Genomic DNA, 21,940 nt, shown 5'->3' with positions numbered 1-21,940 from the left:
CTGTACTAGTATGCATCTAATGGCACTTTTAGGTTGAAACATGAAGCCCTTCTTTATTGTTAATACTATTGACAATACATGCTGTACAGCAACTCTATCTACAGCTGGATATATAAGACATAGCAGTTTTCTCACCCCTTAAATAATATCCTGACCTTGCGTGTGCAGAGCTCCCAATAGATGTTCAGATGTATGCATGGCATGGTGTAGAAATCTTCACAATGTTTACTGGGTGTGTTTGTTGTGTAAATTGATCAGTTCAGAAACAAGCCCTATAGCATAATCATCTCACCTAGGGGGCAAATATACAGAATGACAGGTACAGGCTGTGCAAATGATGAGCATTTTCCCTACCCTATGTACACTGTTAGCTAGTTTGCTTTAGATACACATGGCCTGGTGTTGTTGTGTCATCGTGACATCACAAAATGGGTGGAATGTGTGTGGGGGAGGGGTTACTTGTGACACGAGGGGTATGGCTTTACTCCGGTTTTAGCCACGATGAAAGGTAGCAACCCTATTGTTAACAGGCTGCTTTGTATAGTACAGAGTTTAATTCTGTCAGCCTTCATTTGCTTATTATGGGACCTTGAGCAAGTCATTTGACCAGACATTTCTTTGGGATAATTTTGAATTTAAGTTTGGCTCATGAATGGTCTCCTTCACTGGATGCCTAGTAACTACCTATGAACTCAGGGGAACACTTACTTAAATATGTGAAGATGAATAAAGACATGTTGGCATACAGTTGTATTTTGGAGCAACACTTGAATAGTTTAATGATAAACAGCTTTCATATGTGATGCAGACTCCATGGAAGCAGATAAACTGTGTCGACATCATGAAGAAGCTCAGCAATAACGGGAGACTCTAAGTGGTTTGTGCAGTCTGCAAAGTGCATCTGCATCACACACAAACACTGCTATTCTAATGGGGAGTCTAAGAGAGAAGTTACTTTCATTAAACAGAGCAATCAATGGCATCTAATCTGTGAAAGCTTTAAAAGTTTATAGGAATATTTATTAAATCACTGCAGGGAAGGTTAACCCTTTCTTTGTCTGGTATGAATACCTTTTCTAAACAGACATTAGCATGCGGTACTTAAAACTAAGTAGTTTCCCACTATCAGCAATTCTGTATAAAGGGGGAGGGGATTAGCATAATGATTAAGGCCTCTACATTGCAAACACAGGCTACAGGATTTCATTCTCACCTTTGGGGGATTTTGATTAAGCTGAAAATGGCCACAAGGGAAGCCTACCTAGTACTTACCTATGAACCCATGAAAGCACACTTCCTATGCTATAAGACAAAGTATCACAAAAGAGCAGCTGTTCTGTGTGAAACAACATTCCCATCCTGTATGGTGAAGTATCACAGAAGAGTAGCCATTCTGTACAAAAAACAGCTTTCCCATGCTGTATGGTGAAGTATCGCAGAAGAGCAGGCATTCTGTGTGAAAACAAAGTTCCTGTGCTGTATGGTGAAGTATCACAGCAGAGCAGCCATTCTGTATGAAAACAGCTGTCATGTGCTATATGGTGAAGTAAAACAGAGGAGCAGCTATTCTGTGTGAAAACAAAGTTCACGTGCTGTATGGTGAAGTATCACAGAAGAGCAGCCATTCTGTATGATAACCGCTTTCCCATGCTACAAAGTGACATATCACTGAAGAGCAGGCATTCTGTGTGAAAGCAAAGTTCCCATGCTGTATGGCCAAGTATACGAGAAGAGCAGCCACACTCTCAGTTGGATAAAGACTGAATCCTTCAATGGACTGCTACAAAGGTTTTTAGTTCTGAAATGCCAATTTCTATCTTTTTTCCTTTCCAATAGTACAGTGTCACATAATGATGTGAAGGGCTTAACAAGAACATCAGATATAATTAGAACCTCAGCAAACCAAAATATGCTTTCATCTCAGTGGCATTTGCTGGAGAGAGCCATTCAGAGGAAAAGCCGTCATCCAGGAGGGATGATTCTGTAATAATAACTTCTACAGTACTTTGAACTTCAGCCTTTAAAGGAAATGCTTGATGTTTATCTGCTAAATGCTTAAAGAATTGTACTTCATTCATAAAGCAAATTTGTTTCCCAAAACTTCCTGTTTCTCCACCACTTCCTCTAAGTCATGCAAATGTTTTCTGGTCTGGACGAGTATCCTAAGAATATCAGTAACATAAATTGCATTGTACAGCTATGTCTGTACTGAATGACACTACAACAGGTAAATAGTTGCATGCAAACATACCTGTATGAGTACGTATAGGCAAGTATTTCTTGGAATGATTGCTCTAAACCATTTGATGATAAATATGGTGTAAACAATTTTGAAAATCTCTTGTCTGTCTGATTGTCTGCTACAAAAATATGTTTTCCATTCATGGCCCAGTATAGTGTTGCAAAGAAGCTATATGATTATCATTTCATCCCTAAGCTTCACACATTATAATAGTTATGGTAGGTATAAATGTGGATACCTGTAAGGAATGATGACAATTTTACAAGAATTAATATTTTTTTCTTCCTCAGACTGTACAGTTTCTCTTCTACCTTTGCACACACTGCATAAGGAACTGCACTGGGTCTGAAGCAACTAGCAGCATGAACAGTAACCATAAACACTGTTAAAATACAAAATTCATTGTAAGTACTTTTTGCCCTAATTGCCTGTCAGCCATTAGCTACCTCCAATTAGACTGTCTCCCATTTACTCTCCCTAGACTGACTGTTCACTTGCACACTGCATCACTCTGTAGGATAGTGATGGTGGACTTTTTTGGTTTGCTGTGTCAAAAGCTTCTGGCGCAAAATAATTTAGTGCACTTCACATGAGCAACGAGTGTAAAAGCAGCCTCTTTAGTAATTTGGGTGTTGGTGATAGCTGACGGGTCACCCAAAACGTTGTGGCATGTGTCACCTTTGACACGTGTGTCATAGGTTCACCATCACTGCTATAGAACATCCATGCTCTACACCAGGAAAATTGTTTTAATAATGCCACACCTTTGGTGAATGGGTTTTGGGGTCAAAACCTGCAGGATGACCAGCTATTATGTAGACAAAGAGCTTGGATATTTTTTTTTTTGCGAAATATCAACTCCATCTCTCCACAGCAGCAGACAGGGATGACTACAGTACAGATCAAGCATACACATGTATCTGTGTATGTTCAGTACAGCTACAGTATTGCTGCTTAAGGGTCAGTTTGGTTGCACTTGGTGTGTTATCCTTCTGAAGGGATGACATGTCGTTTGGCATACAAGCTCCTAGCTTAGTCTCTTACAGATATTTGGTACCATATCCTGTGGCTTCCAATGTGGCTGCAGAAAGCATCATTATGTGTTTCTTATCATTTCATGATAAGGAAGGAGTATGCCCTCCCTTGCCTGAGGTCAGTTAGAAACTAACTTTGATGCTGCTTGAGTAATTTTTTTTTCTATTGGAGTGTCCTGCGGTGGTGGTGCTGCGGTAGCGTTGTCGCCTCATAGTAAGACGCTGTCCGGTTCGATTCTCAGCTAGAGCGTCTTCTGCGTGGAGACATGCGTGAATGGGTGTACCTTTGTTGAAGGTTGTGCATCAGGCCTGGCAAGCTGGTACGTAAAAATCAACTGCCAATCATTAGCAGACCGGAGTTCCGCTTTGGCGACCCCTAACCGGGAAAAGCCGAAAGACACAAACATTGGAGTGAATTTTTGCCACATTTCTCACATATGAAAGCTTTTGTCCATAATGCTGATTTTTCAGATTTTTTTTAATTATTAACCAGATGTACAATAAAAACACAGCATTAAATCCTACTAGTAGATGCTTATAAATCTGTTACTCACTCACTAAGGGCTCTTCAGTGGGTGACACTGTCAACCACTTTTGTAAATACTAACACGATTAATGTGTTATTATATAGAGAAAGTGCAGGGTTTTTTTTTTTTTTTGCCTTTTCTATACAAATGGAGGGTGCAGAGTTCCTGAGAGTAATATTTCATTTATTCATTTATGCAAGGATCTGTGAAGTCTGGGTGAATATGTGAAAATGTATTACCTAAAGTAGTGAGAACACATAGGAGGGTAATATAGGTACACCCAAAAACTATCAAAGATGGTAAGATATAGGATAAAAGAATATTCTAATATTCATTTAAAAGTATCAAAGAAAAAAGTTACAGAACTATAAGTACGGAAGTCAATGGAAGAATATGCAACATTTATTTCTAAAGGGCAAATAGTGAAAAAATGAATGTCCCTACTAGGGACTGTGGAATGAGTTCAAATTGTTGAAGCAGATGGAAGAAGAAAAATACTTAGTGCATCTTGTCTGCCACTATCACTACTTACTGAATCAAGCCCTACTTGGCCAACGGTTCATTTCTTTTCCCCAGCTAGACATAAGACTTGTCTCATAACTGATTGTTTATGATGCAATTAGATCTTACGTAAAATATTTCTGGTCATGAACCATTGTTTTCTATGAAATAATTTGCCCCAGTTCCCTTAATAAATTCACCTTCTAACTTCATATTGTCTCCTCTTGTTTCTTATATTAAAATAAAAAGGCACTGTGCAAATGATTGGAGCTGACTTTCAAATGGAAAAGAGAAAACAACTCCAAATTTTACTATGAACTTAGAGAATCCCGATTATTAACAAATTCATGAGTTAAGTGTGTTTAGTGAATAAAGTCTTCTTCAAAACTTCGATAAAGATGACAAAAAGAATTCAATGATTTTTATTTCATTAATAAACAAGTTTCTGTAGGCCCACAGTGGAGTTAGGAATTATTTTTGTTTTCTCATATCTTTTGTGAAATAAGATTCTGTACTGACTCCTTCAATGTACTTAAAAGTCCTATTATGTCATCCGTCTTTCTTTTTTATTGGCTAGGCATACTATCCCCTACTTGCCCACATGTGTATGGATAGTGATGCAGTCTGTGTACAACTTTTGTTGCCATGTAATAACTGCCTCTGTTTATGTATTTTAAAGCGGATGTTTCCAAATATTAATACAATACCACAGACTGCTTTATTGTTTAGCTATATAATCAATTCATATTGATGAAACATATATTGTTTTAGTGTGATAGTATAGTGCTGCATAGCCTCTGAATTAATTTAAAATTTTGATATTTAACTTTTATAAATAAGTTAACAATTTATTGATACATTTTATAGTGTTACCAGTAAATAATTTTGCATGTATATAATTGAGAGATTATGTACTATATTTAAATAAATTCAATAAAATGTGAAAAATACAACATTTGAAAAGTCAAATGAGCATTCCAAACCATTAGCAGATACACATATAATAGATTGCGTTACTTTTTTCTCAATTTTTCAAAAATATAAAATTGGTGCAGTATATTTACAAACAATACAGGATTGCTTAAACCAGATGTAGCATACTTACCAATCAGAGGAACATTTTCAGATGGTGGCATGCTTTCTGCAACTATCAGCTGAAACACTGTCAAAGATAGGAGAATTGTTATACCAAGAGAGACTTTTTCTTCTGAGTCTGCTGGTAGATAAAATCCAAGGGGAGCCAAAAAGCAAATGAGTACACATGGAATTAAAAGGTTAAATACATAGAATGATGACTTTCTCTTCAATATTAGAGTATATGTGATATCAGGGTAAGGATCGGAACAGCAGCCATACATAATCACATTTTTCACTGCTGGCATACCATGAACTTCCCACTCAATATTTTCTACAAAGTCGGATAAATCTCCACTGTCCAGTGCATTAATGAGATCAATCTGATTGCCGTTGTGAGTCCAGGAACCAAATGTCAGTTTACACTGCTGCTCATCAAATGGAAAGTAAAGGACATCTACCACACAAGAGCTCTTCGTTATCATTGGGGCATCCCATGTTATTTTTCCATTGTACTGCAGAACTACATTTGTGTTTGCTTGCTCTTTGACTTCACCATCCACGCTAGATAAAAACATAAATGCAGATAAACATAAGAAAGGATAAATGAAAGAAAAATATATATAACTATATAGCAGAGATCCAAGAAATCAGCAAACCATTTTTATTTAAAAAAAACATAATTAAGTTGCATTGATATTGTAGCAGACTGCAACAACTTTTTTACAAGAATTTTGAAAAGCTGTCCTCTAATAAGATGTCATTTCTTGATGTCAAGAGCACAATTTGTGCAACGCAAGGGGTAACAGAAAGTCAGGTGGGAGCTGAATAAAGCCATGATAGCAATTGTACTAGGGACTCTGCAGTGTATGAATGGGCTGTTATAAACCAATTGTGTTTCATGCTACTGATAACAGTGGAGCAGTCAGCATTAATATTCACAATGCTCATAGGTTCATAGGTTCATAGGTTAGTACTAGGCTATCAGCCCTAGGGCCTATACAAGCCTAGCCATAACAATTCCCTGAATATTTCTTCCCACATTATTTACTTTCCTGGACGCCTGTCTAGCAGGGCAACTGACGTGATCCCTGGGGTGAATTTCCTTTCTCCCATCCAATCGTCAAGGTTCCTCTTGAAGAGGTCCAAAGAGGCACTCTGCTTGACATGTATGGGCAATCTATTCCAGAGTCTGGGGAGTCTCTGGGTCAGGAACCTATCCCTCTAACATGTTTTGTTTATTGTGATGACAAGGTTTAGATCCCTGGAGCGTGTATCTCTGAGGGATTGGGATTTCTTTAAGTGTAGCATGTCCAACAGCTCTGGGTTTGACATGGCCTTGTATGTTAAGCAGAGATTGCCTCTGAGCAGACGATATGCGACAGAGTATAGCTGGAGTTTTTTAAGGCGGTCAGCATAGGGCATCTGCTTTAGGCCTGTGATTCTTTTAGTGAGGTATTTCTGAGGCCTTTCCAGTTGTTGCAGATGTCTTGAGAGGTACATACCAAATGGGGCATTGTATTCTATAATGGGTCTAATGAGGGATGAGTACAGTGGGACAATGACCTCCTTTTTTCTGGATGAAAAGCCCTTCATGATGAGGTGTGCCACATAGAAGGATTTCCTGACTGTTGTGGCGATGTGGTTATCGAAGGTGAGACCACTGTCCACCTGTGTCCCTAAGTCTCTTATCACACTTTCTGTGTTTAGTGTACTGCCACCTAAACACAGAAAGTGTGATAAGAGACTGGCCCTTTATTAATTTAGAGTGAGTCCTACTTTAACTACTAGCTCAGCACATCACAGTCTGTGGGGACTAGAATGCCTCAGTAGTTCCCTGTAGTTGTTCTATCCTGCTACTAGTGTTACAGCATATAGTAGTGTTAATGGCCGGGCAGATGATTAAAGAGGGTTAAAAGTGTTGCTAAGTGGCACCACATTTACCTCCATCTTTTTATTAAAACAATGAAAATATTTTTTTCTGTACTGTTTCTCTACAAAAATTAAGTGAATCCATACTATTTCATTTGATCTTACCTTTCAGCTTTTAAAGTTCAGTTAAAATTCCTGCTATTTTTTTCTCATTGAACTTTCAATTACATTTAGGTACACAGTAACCCCCTTTTTCACATCAGAATCAGAAAGCAGTTGTGTACAAAATATTTTCAGGAAATTATTCAAACATTTGATTAAATATTTCTTATCAGTTGTTCCTTTAAATAAAACATAGCGATTTGGTATTTGAATGATGTTACTTTTAATAACAAATGCAATTGATATATTTTCTAAACAGTATTATTGTTTCAGTAGCAATTATATATTTTGTTTTTATACTTTTATTAAATATTATGTTATTTCTTATCACATTATAAAATACTTTTGTTGAATTTATATTATATTGTTTATGGGCTGAGTTACTAATGATATTACATATAGATTCATGAATTGATGTCCATTTGGCTGTATAGGTTGAGTTCAACCATAGAGTAACTATTTTAGTAATAGATGCCAATGAATAAATCTCTATATCTGGTAGATTATTTCCACCCTTCTCCCATCCTTTTAAATAGTTAAGCACAATTCTAGGCTTATTGTTAAACCAAAGGAAATTCAGCATTATTTTATTGTATTGCTGTATACTCTTCTTAGTAGGAGGGATGGAAAAGATTGTATATAATATAACAATGTTGGGAAAATGATTGATTTAATTATATACAACCTATCTTCCATTGTATAAAACATCTTATTCCATTTCTGCATTCATGATTTTATTTGACTTAGTATATGAATATTGTTATGCCCCCGGATTCAGTAGTCTTCCGTGCAGGAAGCGACCATTTAGGAGCAGCACAGCAGTGCCCCATGCATATTAATGAAGGCGTGCTGCCTGAGCTCCTAAATGGACATGAAGTGTGGATGAGTGCAGGGGACATGTCTGAGAGCGGAGGTCTCACAATATACACGCCCCTGCAGTCAATAACTGCAGTTTAGCTAGTACAATGAGCGAGACCGCTCATAAGGGGTGGCATGGCAACACCCCCCAAGTTTATAGGAGCAATATTTAAAATATCATAATATAAACAATTTATTTATTTTATCAAACAGATTGAATTTAACCATATGTGCATGGGTTTGCCCATTGCTTAGCTATGTATACTGCAGCTTAAATGGCAAAAGAAGATAAATATCAAGATATATGCAAATGAAGCAGAACTGCAATAGTGTAGTGGTCAGAGCATTCGCCTTACGATCAGTCATTCCCGGTTCGAGTCTCACTCAAACACATTCCATTTTCCATGTCAAATCACTTTATGAACAATATTTTTTGTTGCATAACCTACTAAATAACATATTTGTGAACTGGAGTAATGCATTAAATGCAGATGTGAGGTGTCATTGTAATAATGTTGTAAAATCCACAGATAAACACAAGTGCCCCATACAGTATATGTACACATGAATCAGGGATACAAATTGAAGGTATAATGTGTAATGAATGATAAATCCATAGAGTGTCCAAATCCACCACCTTCCCAAGAACCATTTTACATTCCTGTCTAAATCAGTGCAGGGGTAAGAAGGAGTAAGCACTATTAAGCAGTAGTAAGTGAGAGTAAGCATATTTAAACAGTAGTAAGCGGATTTAAGCCCGTTTGTGCAGGGGTAAGCAATGCGCACATAGGTTAAGCAATATTGAAGCTAATGCTCTGTAAGCATATTTAACCAGAAGTTAGCATTGCTTACCATCACGCAAACCCATGCAAACCCACTTACAATTGCTTAAAAGTGCCTTAATTACTATGTATGCAACAGCTGCTGTTCTGCCCAGCAACAAAATAAACAGCCCTTGCAGGTCTTGAACCCAACACCCTGTACACTATAGTCACAGTAGTTAACTAGTAAGCCATTACAGTAGTACATATGATTAAGGTATCACCAAACAGATCCTCACTGTAGGAATATTAAACTTAACATGCGAAAGGACTCTATATACAGTTTTATGTTGTATAACCTACTACGTAACATAAATATGTGAACTGGAGTACTGCATTAAGTCCAGATATGAGGTGTCATTGTAATAATGTGTTGAAATCCCCTAATAAACACAATGACCCCATACAGTGTACGTAGACATGAATCATGGTTACCAAACACATATATAACATGTAATGAATAATAAATCAATGCCAAACAGCAAATAGTATGCAAATTAAAAATTAAGCAATACTAAGCTTTGCACAGCCTTGATTACTAGGTATAAGCAATGTGTAGGCCAGCTAAATCAGTTTGCCCATTACTATATCCCTTTAAGCAATGCCAACCTTAGTTAAGCAGGTTTGCCCATAGCTTAGCATTTTCAAAACTGTCCAATCATGGCAAAATGTGGGAAATATGCCCTATTTAAAACCAACAGGTGGGAATACAGCTCATAACTCGTTGCAGCGTCCTTCTGTAGGCACTATGACTGGTGTGGGAGAAGGTGTGTGCTTTTGGGTGCAACGCTGGGGCATCCTTGAGTCCAAAGTCATGGCAGGACTCCTTGATAAAGACCATGACCAGACACTGCTGCAGGGCCAGTACCATGGTTCCCAATATAAAGCGGAAGCCTGGGACCATCTCGCCCATGACCTCACCAGTGCCACTGGCATACCTCAAACTGGTGAGCAGGTCAGGCATCACTATGCCAGTCTGACTGGAGAAAGAGGGAGCTCTAAGATCAGTGGATCCAAGAGGCTAGGTGGATGGGGTTGTCCCAGCTATGTGTATCAGTCCACTACCTGTTTAATAATTGCCAGCTCATGTATATTATGGATAGGTATGGCTAAATATTCCTCCTATGTCTTTGACAGTGGCAGACGAGTGGGCTGTGAACCAGGAAGCCTATTCCTGTAGATTGCGGAGGTTGAGTTGCAAGGCAGGTTAGTAGTACTCTTGCATGTACTGTCAAGAAATAAATCTAAAAGAAGTAGAAAGTTAATTGCCAGTATAAAACCTGAATTGTTTAAGGCATGTACTGAATACACCAGACAATATGGCAGGAAGAGTCTCATATAGGTTGTATGTAAATAAGAGGTTAACAGCCTGACAATAAAGGTCTAACTGCTGGACTGCCTGTGTTTACCCTGGTATCATATGGTAATGTAATCTCTTAATAGTACTGTTTTATTAAGCACTGTTACCCACACTGTGCTGCATAAATAAAATGTGTAGGAATGCCTGTATATGACTGTTGTAATCAAAAGAGGTCATATTGTACAACTGAGAGAGACTTAGACAGAACACAGCAAAAAGCTTGACAACATAATCCAAACAGCGCACTCAACTGAGATGTAAACTGTTGTATTTTAGCACACACAGTCATGGTTCGAATCCTGAGAGTGGTAGTAAGCTGTATGCAGAATCATATCCCAAAACTGTACAGATATGTCCAGAATGTCCAGTTAATTGACCCATATCTGCTGTCTGTCCCCCTGTCCCCCTGGCAAATCAGTGGGATGATCCCAGATGTTTAGGCAGCAAATAATAACATACAACTGATTGTCAGACATCTATAAGAACAAACCTGTCACTCTAGCAACTCCCCAAAATGTTATGAGAGTAATAAGCAAAGTATGTCCCATCTCCACCCCCATGTTGTGAAGCTGTGAACAGAGTGTGTGTAGTAACAGAGTGAGGTGTATGTGCATAATAATAATGTGGAATCTGGTAATATATGTGGCAACATTCAGGTAGTGCTAACAAACATTCCCCCCACAGGTCTCTCAGATACAACACTGAACCTAGAAATAAAAGATTGAAATCCTGGACTGGTACTGTTTACTCTAGTATTGTATTACATTGTTAGTGTTACAGTTGCTCTGAATAATAAGGTATTACTCATTAGTGGTGGTGCTGCGGTAGTGTTGTCGCCTCACACTAAGACGCTGTCCTGTTCGATTCTCAGCTAGAGCGTCTTCTGTGTGGAGACATGCGTAAATGGGCGTACCTTCGTTGAAGGTTGTGCATCAGAGCTGGCAACTCGGCATGTAAAAATCTACTGCCAATCATTAGCAGACCGGAGTTCTGCTGTGGCGACCCCTAACCGGGAAAAGCCGAAAGACACAACAACAACAACAACAGAACAACTCATCACTGTCATCCACACTGTACTACATAATAAAACTGTCTAGGAAACAGTGTATAAGAGTGTTGTAATTACAAGGTCAGATTGTAAAACCAGGGGAGACTTATAGATAGAAATCAGAGAAGAGATACAGAGCAATATCTATATAGCACACTCAACTATGATGTACACTGTTTTATTTTAGCAGACACAGCCATGATTCAAATCCTGGGAGTGGTAGTAAGCTATATGCAGAATCATACCCCACAAGTTTACAGATTTGTCCAGAATGTCCAGTTAATTGGCCCATATCTGCTGACTGTTACCCTGTCCCCCTGGCATATCAGCATGCTAATATCTGAAATGTAGGCAGCATTTAATGTCATATAACTGACTCTCAGGCCTGTACATATTTGGAAAATGTCTATGAAAACAAACTTGTCATTGTACAAGTCACCGAAGGTTTATGACGGCAATAGTCAAAATATGTCCTGGTTTCACCTGCATATTGTCAAGACATGCCCAGAGTGTGTGCAAAAAGAGATGGACAGGTATGTGCATAACATCAATCTGGAATCTGAGAATATGTGTAAAAACAGTTAGGTAGTGTTAACAAACAATACCTCCACAGGTATACAAGGTATGAGGTGTATACTGCAGGTAAAACTCAGTTCATGTATATAGTTTTCTACATCCATACCACTGTCCAAACTAAGGCCATAGGGTAGTGCAATAATACCTGTAAGGTACAGATCGCAACACTACAAGGATATACAAGTTGTTAATTAACATCTTCCCCCACCATATCTGCAACAATAAACTAAATACACAACTCAGTCGATATGTGCTCTATTAAATCTACTGTTGGGACATATGTCCTATTGTTTGATAAATATCTAAATTTGTTTCTATTCATGTGCCATGTTGAAATACTCCCACATTGGTGGCATGCTGCCATCAATGTACCTGCATGCTGTTGTAATGGGCACTGCGGTTCCATATATGCATGAGTTCTGTTTTCTATGCATCTGTTCCATATCTGGTGTTTCGGGTTAATGGGAATATCTATGCATGCTGTTATACCTAATCCTGGAATGTGTTGACTATTACCAACCCACATATGTTGTAAAATTGAAACACCATAGCACGTTTGGGAAGGCCAGTCCCAGCGGACCCACTTCTCCCACCTCATCTGGCCGTGGCACCGGGCACCAGCATGTCTGGGACCCACCCTGGGACCTCCTCATCTGCTGGTCCTGCACCACCTTTGAGTGGAACTGCCTCAGGGGATGGGGCTCACCCCCCCAGTAGCAGGTCCAGACAGGACACTGTCACCCATCGACAGGCCTGGGTCAGGTGCATAACGAGCTCCGCAGGGAATTGGAGATCTGCTATGTCAGCTTGAGGGCCATGTGAAGCAACTAGAGGGTCATCCTGGCCCTGCTACTCAGCCCCCAGTGCAGCCACCTTTGGGGCTGTGAAGGTGCTGTGGTGACTGCCCATGGGTGGGGACCTCAGTCCCACTGTTTCCACTAGGGGCTCATTGGCTTCCAACATCCAAACACCCCTCCCCAAGTGTTTACCCCCCACGTGTCATATACCGCCTTTGTATACTGTCTTGTCTGTCATGTCTGTTATCCTACCCAGCCTACCTCCCCAAATATACCTGCTATCCCTCCCCAACATCCCACTCTCACCTTAAAAAAAAGGCAATCTGTTACCCAAAAAAAATCTCACCCGATACGTAGCTGTCCACTTTGCACACATGTCCACTGGACATGTAATCTGGTCTAATTGGCTTCACAACATATTATTGTTGTCCTCACCCCTCTCTCAGGAGTATGAGTGTCAAATCTACCTCCAAATCTGTGTATATGCACAGTTGTTGCTGTGGAATAAATGGGCAGCTATAGACCTTCCGTATACCCGTCCTGCACATCCCTAGCTATTTTCCCTACTGTCTCTCCCTCTTTATGTCCCTTTTTCACCACTTTCCTATCAACCCTTTTTCATTTCTTTTAAAGAAATTAGTACGGGGGTAAGCGGGAGTAAGCAGGAGTAAGCACTTTTAAGCAGCAATAAGCAGGCTTAAGCTTGTTTTCATAGGGGTAAGCAATGCCTACACAGGTTAAGCAATTGAAAAGCTAAATTAGTATAAGAAACTGTAACCAGACGTTAGCAGTGCTTACCTCCACGCAAACCTGCACAAACCCACTCACAACTGCTTAAAAGTGCCTTAATCACTCTGCATCTAACGTCCCTTGTTCTGCCCAGCAACAAAATAAATAGCCTTTGCAAGTCTTGAACCCAGTACCTTGCACACCATAGCCAAACTGATTTACAGCTAAGCCATGTCCGATATATACAACCCTGATGTATTCACAAATATATCATCCAGCACAGTCATTCAACAGTACAGGAAATGTAGAAACCCAGTCAAAAATGGAAGGAACAACAAATGGTAAACATACCATAAGTCCATAAGGTGTCCTCAGAGCATCAAGAGTCCAAACGAGTAAAGTGCAATATAAAACATAAACAACTCTTTCGAGCTACAATTGTCAAATAAACAAGCGACAACATTAATCCTTCCAAGCAGCAAAGCACAGACTCATTCAGTTCTGGAACAACTTATTTAATAAAGTAAAAATGCAAACATGGGTTAGCGCTTTCACCTTTCGGCTTCCTCAGACCCTTTAAAACAAACACAATACCAAACAGTTTATATACAAATATTGGCGGGAAAATCACACTTATATTGTCCAATGAGCATAACAGAATATATTAAGAAAAAATGCTCTATTCAACCCTTCATGAATTAAAACATTGTTGACAAGTTAAACTTAAAAACTATACTGATTAGTAAGAAATGATAAAAAAATAATAATAAAAAAAGATAAATTCATCATGTGTGTATAAATAGATAATACATATGCAACAATAATAATAGTAATATATCATTTGTTTAAAGTAATAAATCATTTGGTTAAAATATATATATATATATATAAAACATGAAAAAAAATATATATATGTGTGTATATAAAAACATTAAATCAATAAATTCTCAACCTTCTCATCTTAAGGAAAGGTTTAATAGATACCTTCTCATTAAGACCTGGATGAGAGTCAGACCTCAGCCTTATAATCCATGTAGTCTCTCTAGTTATGGACTTATGGTATGTTTACCATGTGTCGCTCCTTCCATTTTTGACTGGGTTTCTATTTTTACTTTTGGCTATTTTGGTCGGAGCGTTTACTCTGCATAGGCTTTACTTTCTGAGTACAGGAAATGTATTTATACATGTAGATGTGTGTGTGTGTGTGTGTGTGTGTGTGTGTGTGTGTGTGTGTGTGTGTGTGTGTGTGTGTGTGTGTGTGTGTGTGTGTGTGTATATATATATATATATATATATATATATATATATATATATATATATATATAAACACATATGAATACATCTATAGATATATACGTCTACATATATATGTGTATACATACATATATATATATATATATAGATAGATAGATAGATAGATATGCAGCCACCTTAGAAGCTCGAAATACTGAAATGTCAAAATTCAGTATTTCAAGCCCATAAAGTGGAATCCGGAAAAGAGCGAAATTCAAAACCTCGAATACCGGAGGTTTTGAATTTTGCGCTTCTGAAGTTCCGTTGTGGTTACGGATTCAGGTAAGTGTGTGTGTGTGTTAATGGTTTTGGGTAGGGGCTGTGGTGTGTGTTAGTGTGTTTTGTTGCTGTGATGTGTGTCTGCGAGCAGAATGTAGCTTGTGTGGTGGTGTGTGTGTTTGTGTGTAGTGCGACCTCGGAGTTAAAATATTTATGTAAGGGGTTGTCGGGGGGGCAGCAGCCACCCACATGGGGGGGTCCCCCCTTCTTTTATGTAGTAGAGAGCTTGTGTTTGTCTGTGGGGAGGATGGTGTGTGTACGTGTGCAGTAGTAACGCGAAATTCAAAATCTCCAATGTGCGAGATTTTGAATTTCGTGGTTTTGAGTTTTCTAGGTTTTAAAATATTCCACTTCATAGCTTTGAAATACTGAATTTTGACATTTCAGTATTTCGAGGGTATAAAGTGAATCCAGATATATATATATATATATATATATATATATATATATATATATATATATATATATGTATATACAGACTATATATCTATAGATATAAAAGAGAACATAACAAATAAATTTATGACCAAAGGCACCGTTAATGGGGGTGAGGGGGCTCAAGCTAAATACGTCTTGTAAGTATTGATATCACCCCTCCCCCACAGCCAAGCAGGTTTGCCCTGCAATACAATACCAACTGTTGCAAATCCCATATCCAGGACCCTACACAACATAGCCACAAGATGTTAACAGTAATCCATCCCACCTATATGTTGTCAGGATGGTATCGATAACATATCATTCAGTACAGTCTGGCTACTATAGGGAATGTACAATGTGGAAGTAATAAACATTCCAAAGAGACATATACACACACACATATATGCAGATACATACATATATATATATATATATATATATATATATATACACACATATATATATATATATATATATATATATATATATATATATATATATATACATATATAAATATATTTGTAACTACACATACACACACATAGATATGTATATGAAGATACATATTTAGAGGGTGCACAGCATATTGAACAGCCAGTATTCCTACAGTTGCCACCTTTTCAAATGGACAGTGCATGAGTCACTCATACAAAAGACAATAGTTGCCTGAAACATATACCCACAGAAAAGGATATGACACCACACACAGGTTTGCATACATAAGAAAGTTTTATTTGTGTACTATTACAGTTGTATATGTCATGTCATACAGCTGTTAAGACTTTGAAATACATACTAACTGATTAATGCAGCTCTCAAGCAGATCATTTTATACGGGAATCCGAAAGCATAACATATGTCGCTGTCCAGGCCAAGGCCTTCAAGTAGTACAACAGTAAAGACAGACTGGGCCAGAGGATAACAATCAATCAACAGTAAGTAATGCAGATGTATAGTCCAGCAGCCTCTAATTACACTCTGTACTCAATCCCTAGGGGGAAAAGACTTTAGCTGACACAATGGGATGTATCTGTTATATAACAATGCAAAACTGAAAACATCACAATCACACTGACAAACAGGACAGTTTATATGGCAGAAAGCACTAGGCCACCAATGTTCCCAAGGTGAAATGTATGGTACAGCCATATACCTTAAGGCGGCTTACTACCGATATCCCTCACATGTTTAACAGCCTTGGTCATATATGGTGCATACCTCTCCCCATAGACTGACTTACAGGGGCATATAACACTGTTACATACACTGACCTCTGGACTGCAGAAGGGCACACATGTTTTGTACAGCTAAAGTCCCTATATATATATATATATATATATATATATATATATATATATATATATATATATATATATATATATATAGAGAGAGAGAGAGAGAGACCCTACCCCACAATATGTGTGGGAAACAACAGCACTGGAATGATTGCAGGAATGGCAGCATGACATAATGACAGGCCACTGGATAACAACCCCTTACTGCATGTAATATGGACAAAGCCTGGTATGTAGGTGGAGAACAGAGGCTGGAACATAGGCCCATATGTGAAATAGTGTTGTCATACACTGAGTAAGTTGCTGGTGTTACAGGATAGTCTGCAACATACCCTTAGTCAGGAATATGAAGTCAGAAACACAAATGGATGTAGCTATGTACTGATAGCACTCAACACACAATGCCAGTGATATATCTGACACAAGACCTGTGTGGTGGCCAGACAAAACATAACAGGCACACCTCTGGCCATCATGTGGCTAGGCCCACATTTGAGAGCTATGCAGACAGACTGCATTCCATGTTAAACTAGTATGTGCACACAAACCCTGTAACACTGGTGCTATACAATGCATATAACAATACTACTCACACTGTCTATAGTTCTGGAATCTTATACAAATATGTAGCTGGCCTGAGTCTGCAAGTCCTCTTGTAAGAGGTATTGCTACCTGCTGTCTGTAACACTGCTGCACGCACACAGGAAGGATGTCCTCCGTGCAGGAAAGGTAAAGGGACAATGCCCACATAATGTAGGGATTTATAGTAGTGGGTTGCCATGACAGTGGTAATTGGAAGTATTACACAGCATGCTGCATGCAGGTAGCAAGTGCAGGACACTGACTGGTGCAGAGGCCATCACCTAATCCTATGCATCACCTACAAAATCCATGCTGCAATCTATTCAAAGCAGCTCAATCCATTTACTGGAGAGAGACTGAGGTAGAGAGAGAGAGAGAGAGAGAGAGAGAGAAAGCCAAAGCAAAAAAAAAAAAAAACAAAACAAAAAAAAAAACTTCCATCCAGCAAACTATCCAGAACATACATCATTCCCACAACAGGTATGTGTAGTATATATGCATGTAATTATATGTAGTACTTGGGATAGATGTGGAATGATTTATATGTGTCATCAGGTGTTGTTGTACTGATGTCCAGCTGAAAAACTGCTATGGACAATAGTGTCTGTCTCTGTCAACTATGCAGATCAGCACTGACTGACAAGATGTAAGCTATCATAGTATGTGTTGTGTAATGCAAAACATGTATATTAGTGTAGACAATAGCTGGTGGGGAAGTAATGCCATTATAATGGACACGTGGGTTTCAGAGTCCATCACTTGCAGGACAGTCAAGTTAACGTGTAATGTAGCATACAGAAATGCCATAGGTGTGTAATAGGCTTACCTGCAATCTGACCCTATATATACCCCCTAATGTTAGGCTGTGTCCACATGTGGCACTTGTCTGTGTTGTAGCAAGGCAGAACAGTGCAGATGTGCAGGAAGGAGAGTTAGAGAGTGTGGGTGTGATGTCTGAATGCACCCTATATATATATATATATATATATATATATATATATATATATATATATATATATATATATATATATATATATATATATATATATAGAGATATATATATATGGGTCCTGATTGTATCGTCGAAAGTACTGTTTGTCGAACCCAGTTTAGCGAAAGTGCATTTTGTTGAAAATGCACTTTCGCTAAAGAAAAAAAAACTTGCAGTTTGCATGTAAAATTAGTTGTACATCAAAGTATACTGTTGATGTACAACTAAGGAAACCCTTGTGGAGATCATGGTACAGTGTGGATAAGGGAATATTCCCTTTTCCCCACTGTAGTGTGATCTTGGAGTGAGAATATTAAAGTAGGGGGGTGTGGGGGTGCAGGGGGCTTGCATAGCACTGTTTAATGCGTTATTTTTTTTATTTACTTTTTATGTTTTTGTTCCGCAAAAGTGCATTTTCGATAGAATGCACTTTCGTGGAAGTGAGTTATCGAAAAATGTAAATCCATATATATATATATATATATATATATATATATATATATATATATATATATATATATATATATGTGTAAATCTATACATAGATATATATATATATATATATATATATATATATATATATATATACATATGTATTTGATATATATATATATATATATATATATATATATATATATATATATATATATATATATATATGTACAACTCATAATATATATCTACACACACACACACACACACACACACACATATATATATATATATATATATATATATATATATATATATATATGTGTGTGTGTGTGTATATCTACATATATACAAACACACACACATGTATATAAATACATGTCCCCTAGTTTTGTATCATAGTGCTGCATACTATGTGTAAGGGAACATCACACATATCAATACACACACATATATATACAGCAGTAAGTATGTGCAAAATGGACGGTTATGTCACGTGTGAACCCCATGTTGGGAACACATTGCTCTTGTTGGTGATGGTGGGATTGGGAATTTGTGGAAGAATAGCAGGTATATTTGTGGAGGTGGGTTGGATGATAGAGAAGACAGCCTACAAGGGCAGTATATGACACATGTGGTGGGTAAACACCATGGATGGGGAGTGTCATCTGTGATGTGGAAGTCCCATGAGCCCCCATATGAAAACAACGGGAACAAGGCCCTACCCATGGCCAGTCACAACATCAGCTTCATGGCCCTGAAGGTGCCTGGGCTGGAGGGTGAGCAGGAGGAGCATGTGGACCCTGTGAGTGTGTGTGCTGAGGGCCTGAAGCTGCTGTAGCACATCTCCCAAGTCTCTGTGGAGCTCCCTATGCACCAGACCCAGAACCTGACCTTGCGTGACAGAGTCATGTCTGTGTGTGCTCCCGGGGGGGACACCATTCCCTGAGGTGGTTCCACCTGAAGGTAGTGCAGGACTAGTAGATGAAGAGGCCCTAGGGTGGGTCCCACATGTGATGTGCCCTGGTAACATGGCCACATGAGGTGGGAGAAGTGGTTCTGCTGGCAACTGTTCGCTAAACATGCTATTGTGTCAATGTTATAGAACATATGTGGGTAGTAGTAGTCCACACATTCCCGGACCATGTCCAACAGCATGCATAGATATCCCCAATAACACAAAACAACAGATGTGCAGCAATCACATAGCAAACAGACCATGTGGATATATGGAACCATAGTGTCCTTTACAATGGCATGCAGGTAACATTGTCCATAACAGGCCAGCAATGATAGTGTCCCTAAAGGGGACATGCCTATAAACACATAGCACAAAGTGTGGTACAATATGATATATATCGCAATGGTAGGTATTCTGTAGACATACCTTTTGAGTTGTGTGATCAGATTGTTGTTGCAGATGTGGTGGTGGGGGGGGACAGAGATGTGTATTAAGAACTATGATAAGCTTGCTGTCTTAGTTGCTCAGACCTGTTTCCATCTTTATGTCTTTCAGGCAAGATGCCCCGTAAGAGGCTTCCTGTTTATACAGCAGATGAGAATGAGGTCATCATCACACACCTGGTGCAGCACTACCAGGTGTTGTTTGGCAAAGCAGCCAATGAGCAGCAGGAGCAGACTGCCCTGCAGAACGATCTTGTCCACAGGGTAAATGATGTTGGCCTGCATAACCACAGTTATGAGCAGGTCCAGCATCATTCCACTGACCTACTTCACAATGTCCATCGAAATTCTGCTGCAGTCGGGGGGGTTCAGCTTGCATCAAGGGGGGGACATGCCATCCATCCCCCCGACACATGTTGAGGAGCTCCTTGCCAGCCTCTGGGCACCTGCCCGCCTGCACATACAACACCTGGTGGAGAGCATAGTGGAGGTGGGTGCTACCCACACAAAGGAAGAGGAACATGCAGGTAAGGTCACAGGGCACATCAGTAGACCACTATTGAGTATCCATCTGCATCTGTACAGTTAGATCATGCGTATGTGTGATGACATATATATAGTCTGTTGCTGCGTAGTAGTAATAAACAGATATGCATAGGCTGTAGTATAGTGGGCTTGTACTGTTGATGTACTGTAATGCTGCACCCACCCTCTACCAATGTCACAGCTGTGGCTACTGACATCACATCTCACACTTATGTAGGTCCCTCTGGTTTACCTCCAAGGCAGCAGCCTGTAGCTTGGTGAGTATGGTGTTTGTTCAGGTTTGCCAATACACCGGTCATGTTATGGCTATGGTATAGTCCATGCGCACATTTAACACACCTACCCATAATGCATGCCATATATGTTCACGTATTGTTGCTGTTAACCGCACTGCATCATAGTGGTCACCATGATGGTGGATCTGAAGGGTATGTCAGACTCCTGCAATATAAAACAGTGTAAGAAACTTCTCTGTGTGGAAGATTTTCAGTCCATATATTTCTAGTTAATCAATGTATATTAATCAGATCAGACAATAGTAGTAGAAGTAGCGAATGTAAACTCAACAAGTCAAAAAGTAATAATAGAAAATATATAATTCTACAGCATTACTAAGTATTCGAAAGTAATCCAAGCAAGGCAGACAGTCTGTTTCCAGTCGAAAATCCTTCATTAAGTACACAGACAAGTGATCCAAGTAAAACAAAAATAGAGTAATAATTTCCTCACCAGCTTTCTAAATATATATATATATATATATATATACTTTTTATCAGGCATGGGAGTGGTTTATTGTGCTGTAAAACAAAGTGTTATTGGTACACATGCTAAATTCACATCCCTTCCCCCATCAGTGTGACATTCGAGCTGATCCTGCCCTACCTAGTAGCTGTCATAATAATATATAGCCCTAATGTACTTTAATAGTACATCTTATTTAACCAAATTATTAAGTAGATTATTAAGTCTGTGATTTTATACAAGGCAATATACTACATGACTGGAAATATATCAACCTTAGTTCATTTTGCGATCAAAAATTATATATAAATATATACATATACATTTTGCATGTAAAAATCAGTTTCTATTTTCAT

General features: G+C 38.7%; 1 protein-coding gene across 1 annotated transcript in view; it reads right to left on the bottom strand.

The window, feature by feature from the left end:
* Positions 1-21,940, bottom strand: part of LOC122794441 (neuronal acetylcholine receptor subunit alpha-9-like) — a 298,924-nt gene that overhangs the window by 30,066 nt on the left and 246,918 nt on the right. The window contains exon 4 of the mRNA XM_044062816.1: positions 5,410-5,942. Coding sequence (XP_043918751.1) covers positions 5,410-5,942 — 533 coding nt within the window. The remainder of the gene's footprint in view (positions 1-5,409; positions 5,943-21,940) is intronic.

Source organism: Protopterus annectens, chromosome 2.part1, assembly GCF_019279795.1.
Source record: "Protopterus annectens isolate FY-2018-M chromosome 2.part1, PAN1.0, whole genome shotgun sequence".
NCBI lineage: Eukaryota > Metazoa > Chordata > Ceratodontiformes > Protopteridae > Protopterus > Protopterus annectens.
Note: the sequence above shows the minus strand (reverse complement) of the source record. Positions and strands in the feature narration are given on the sequence as shown.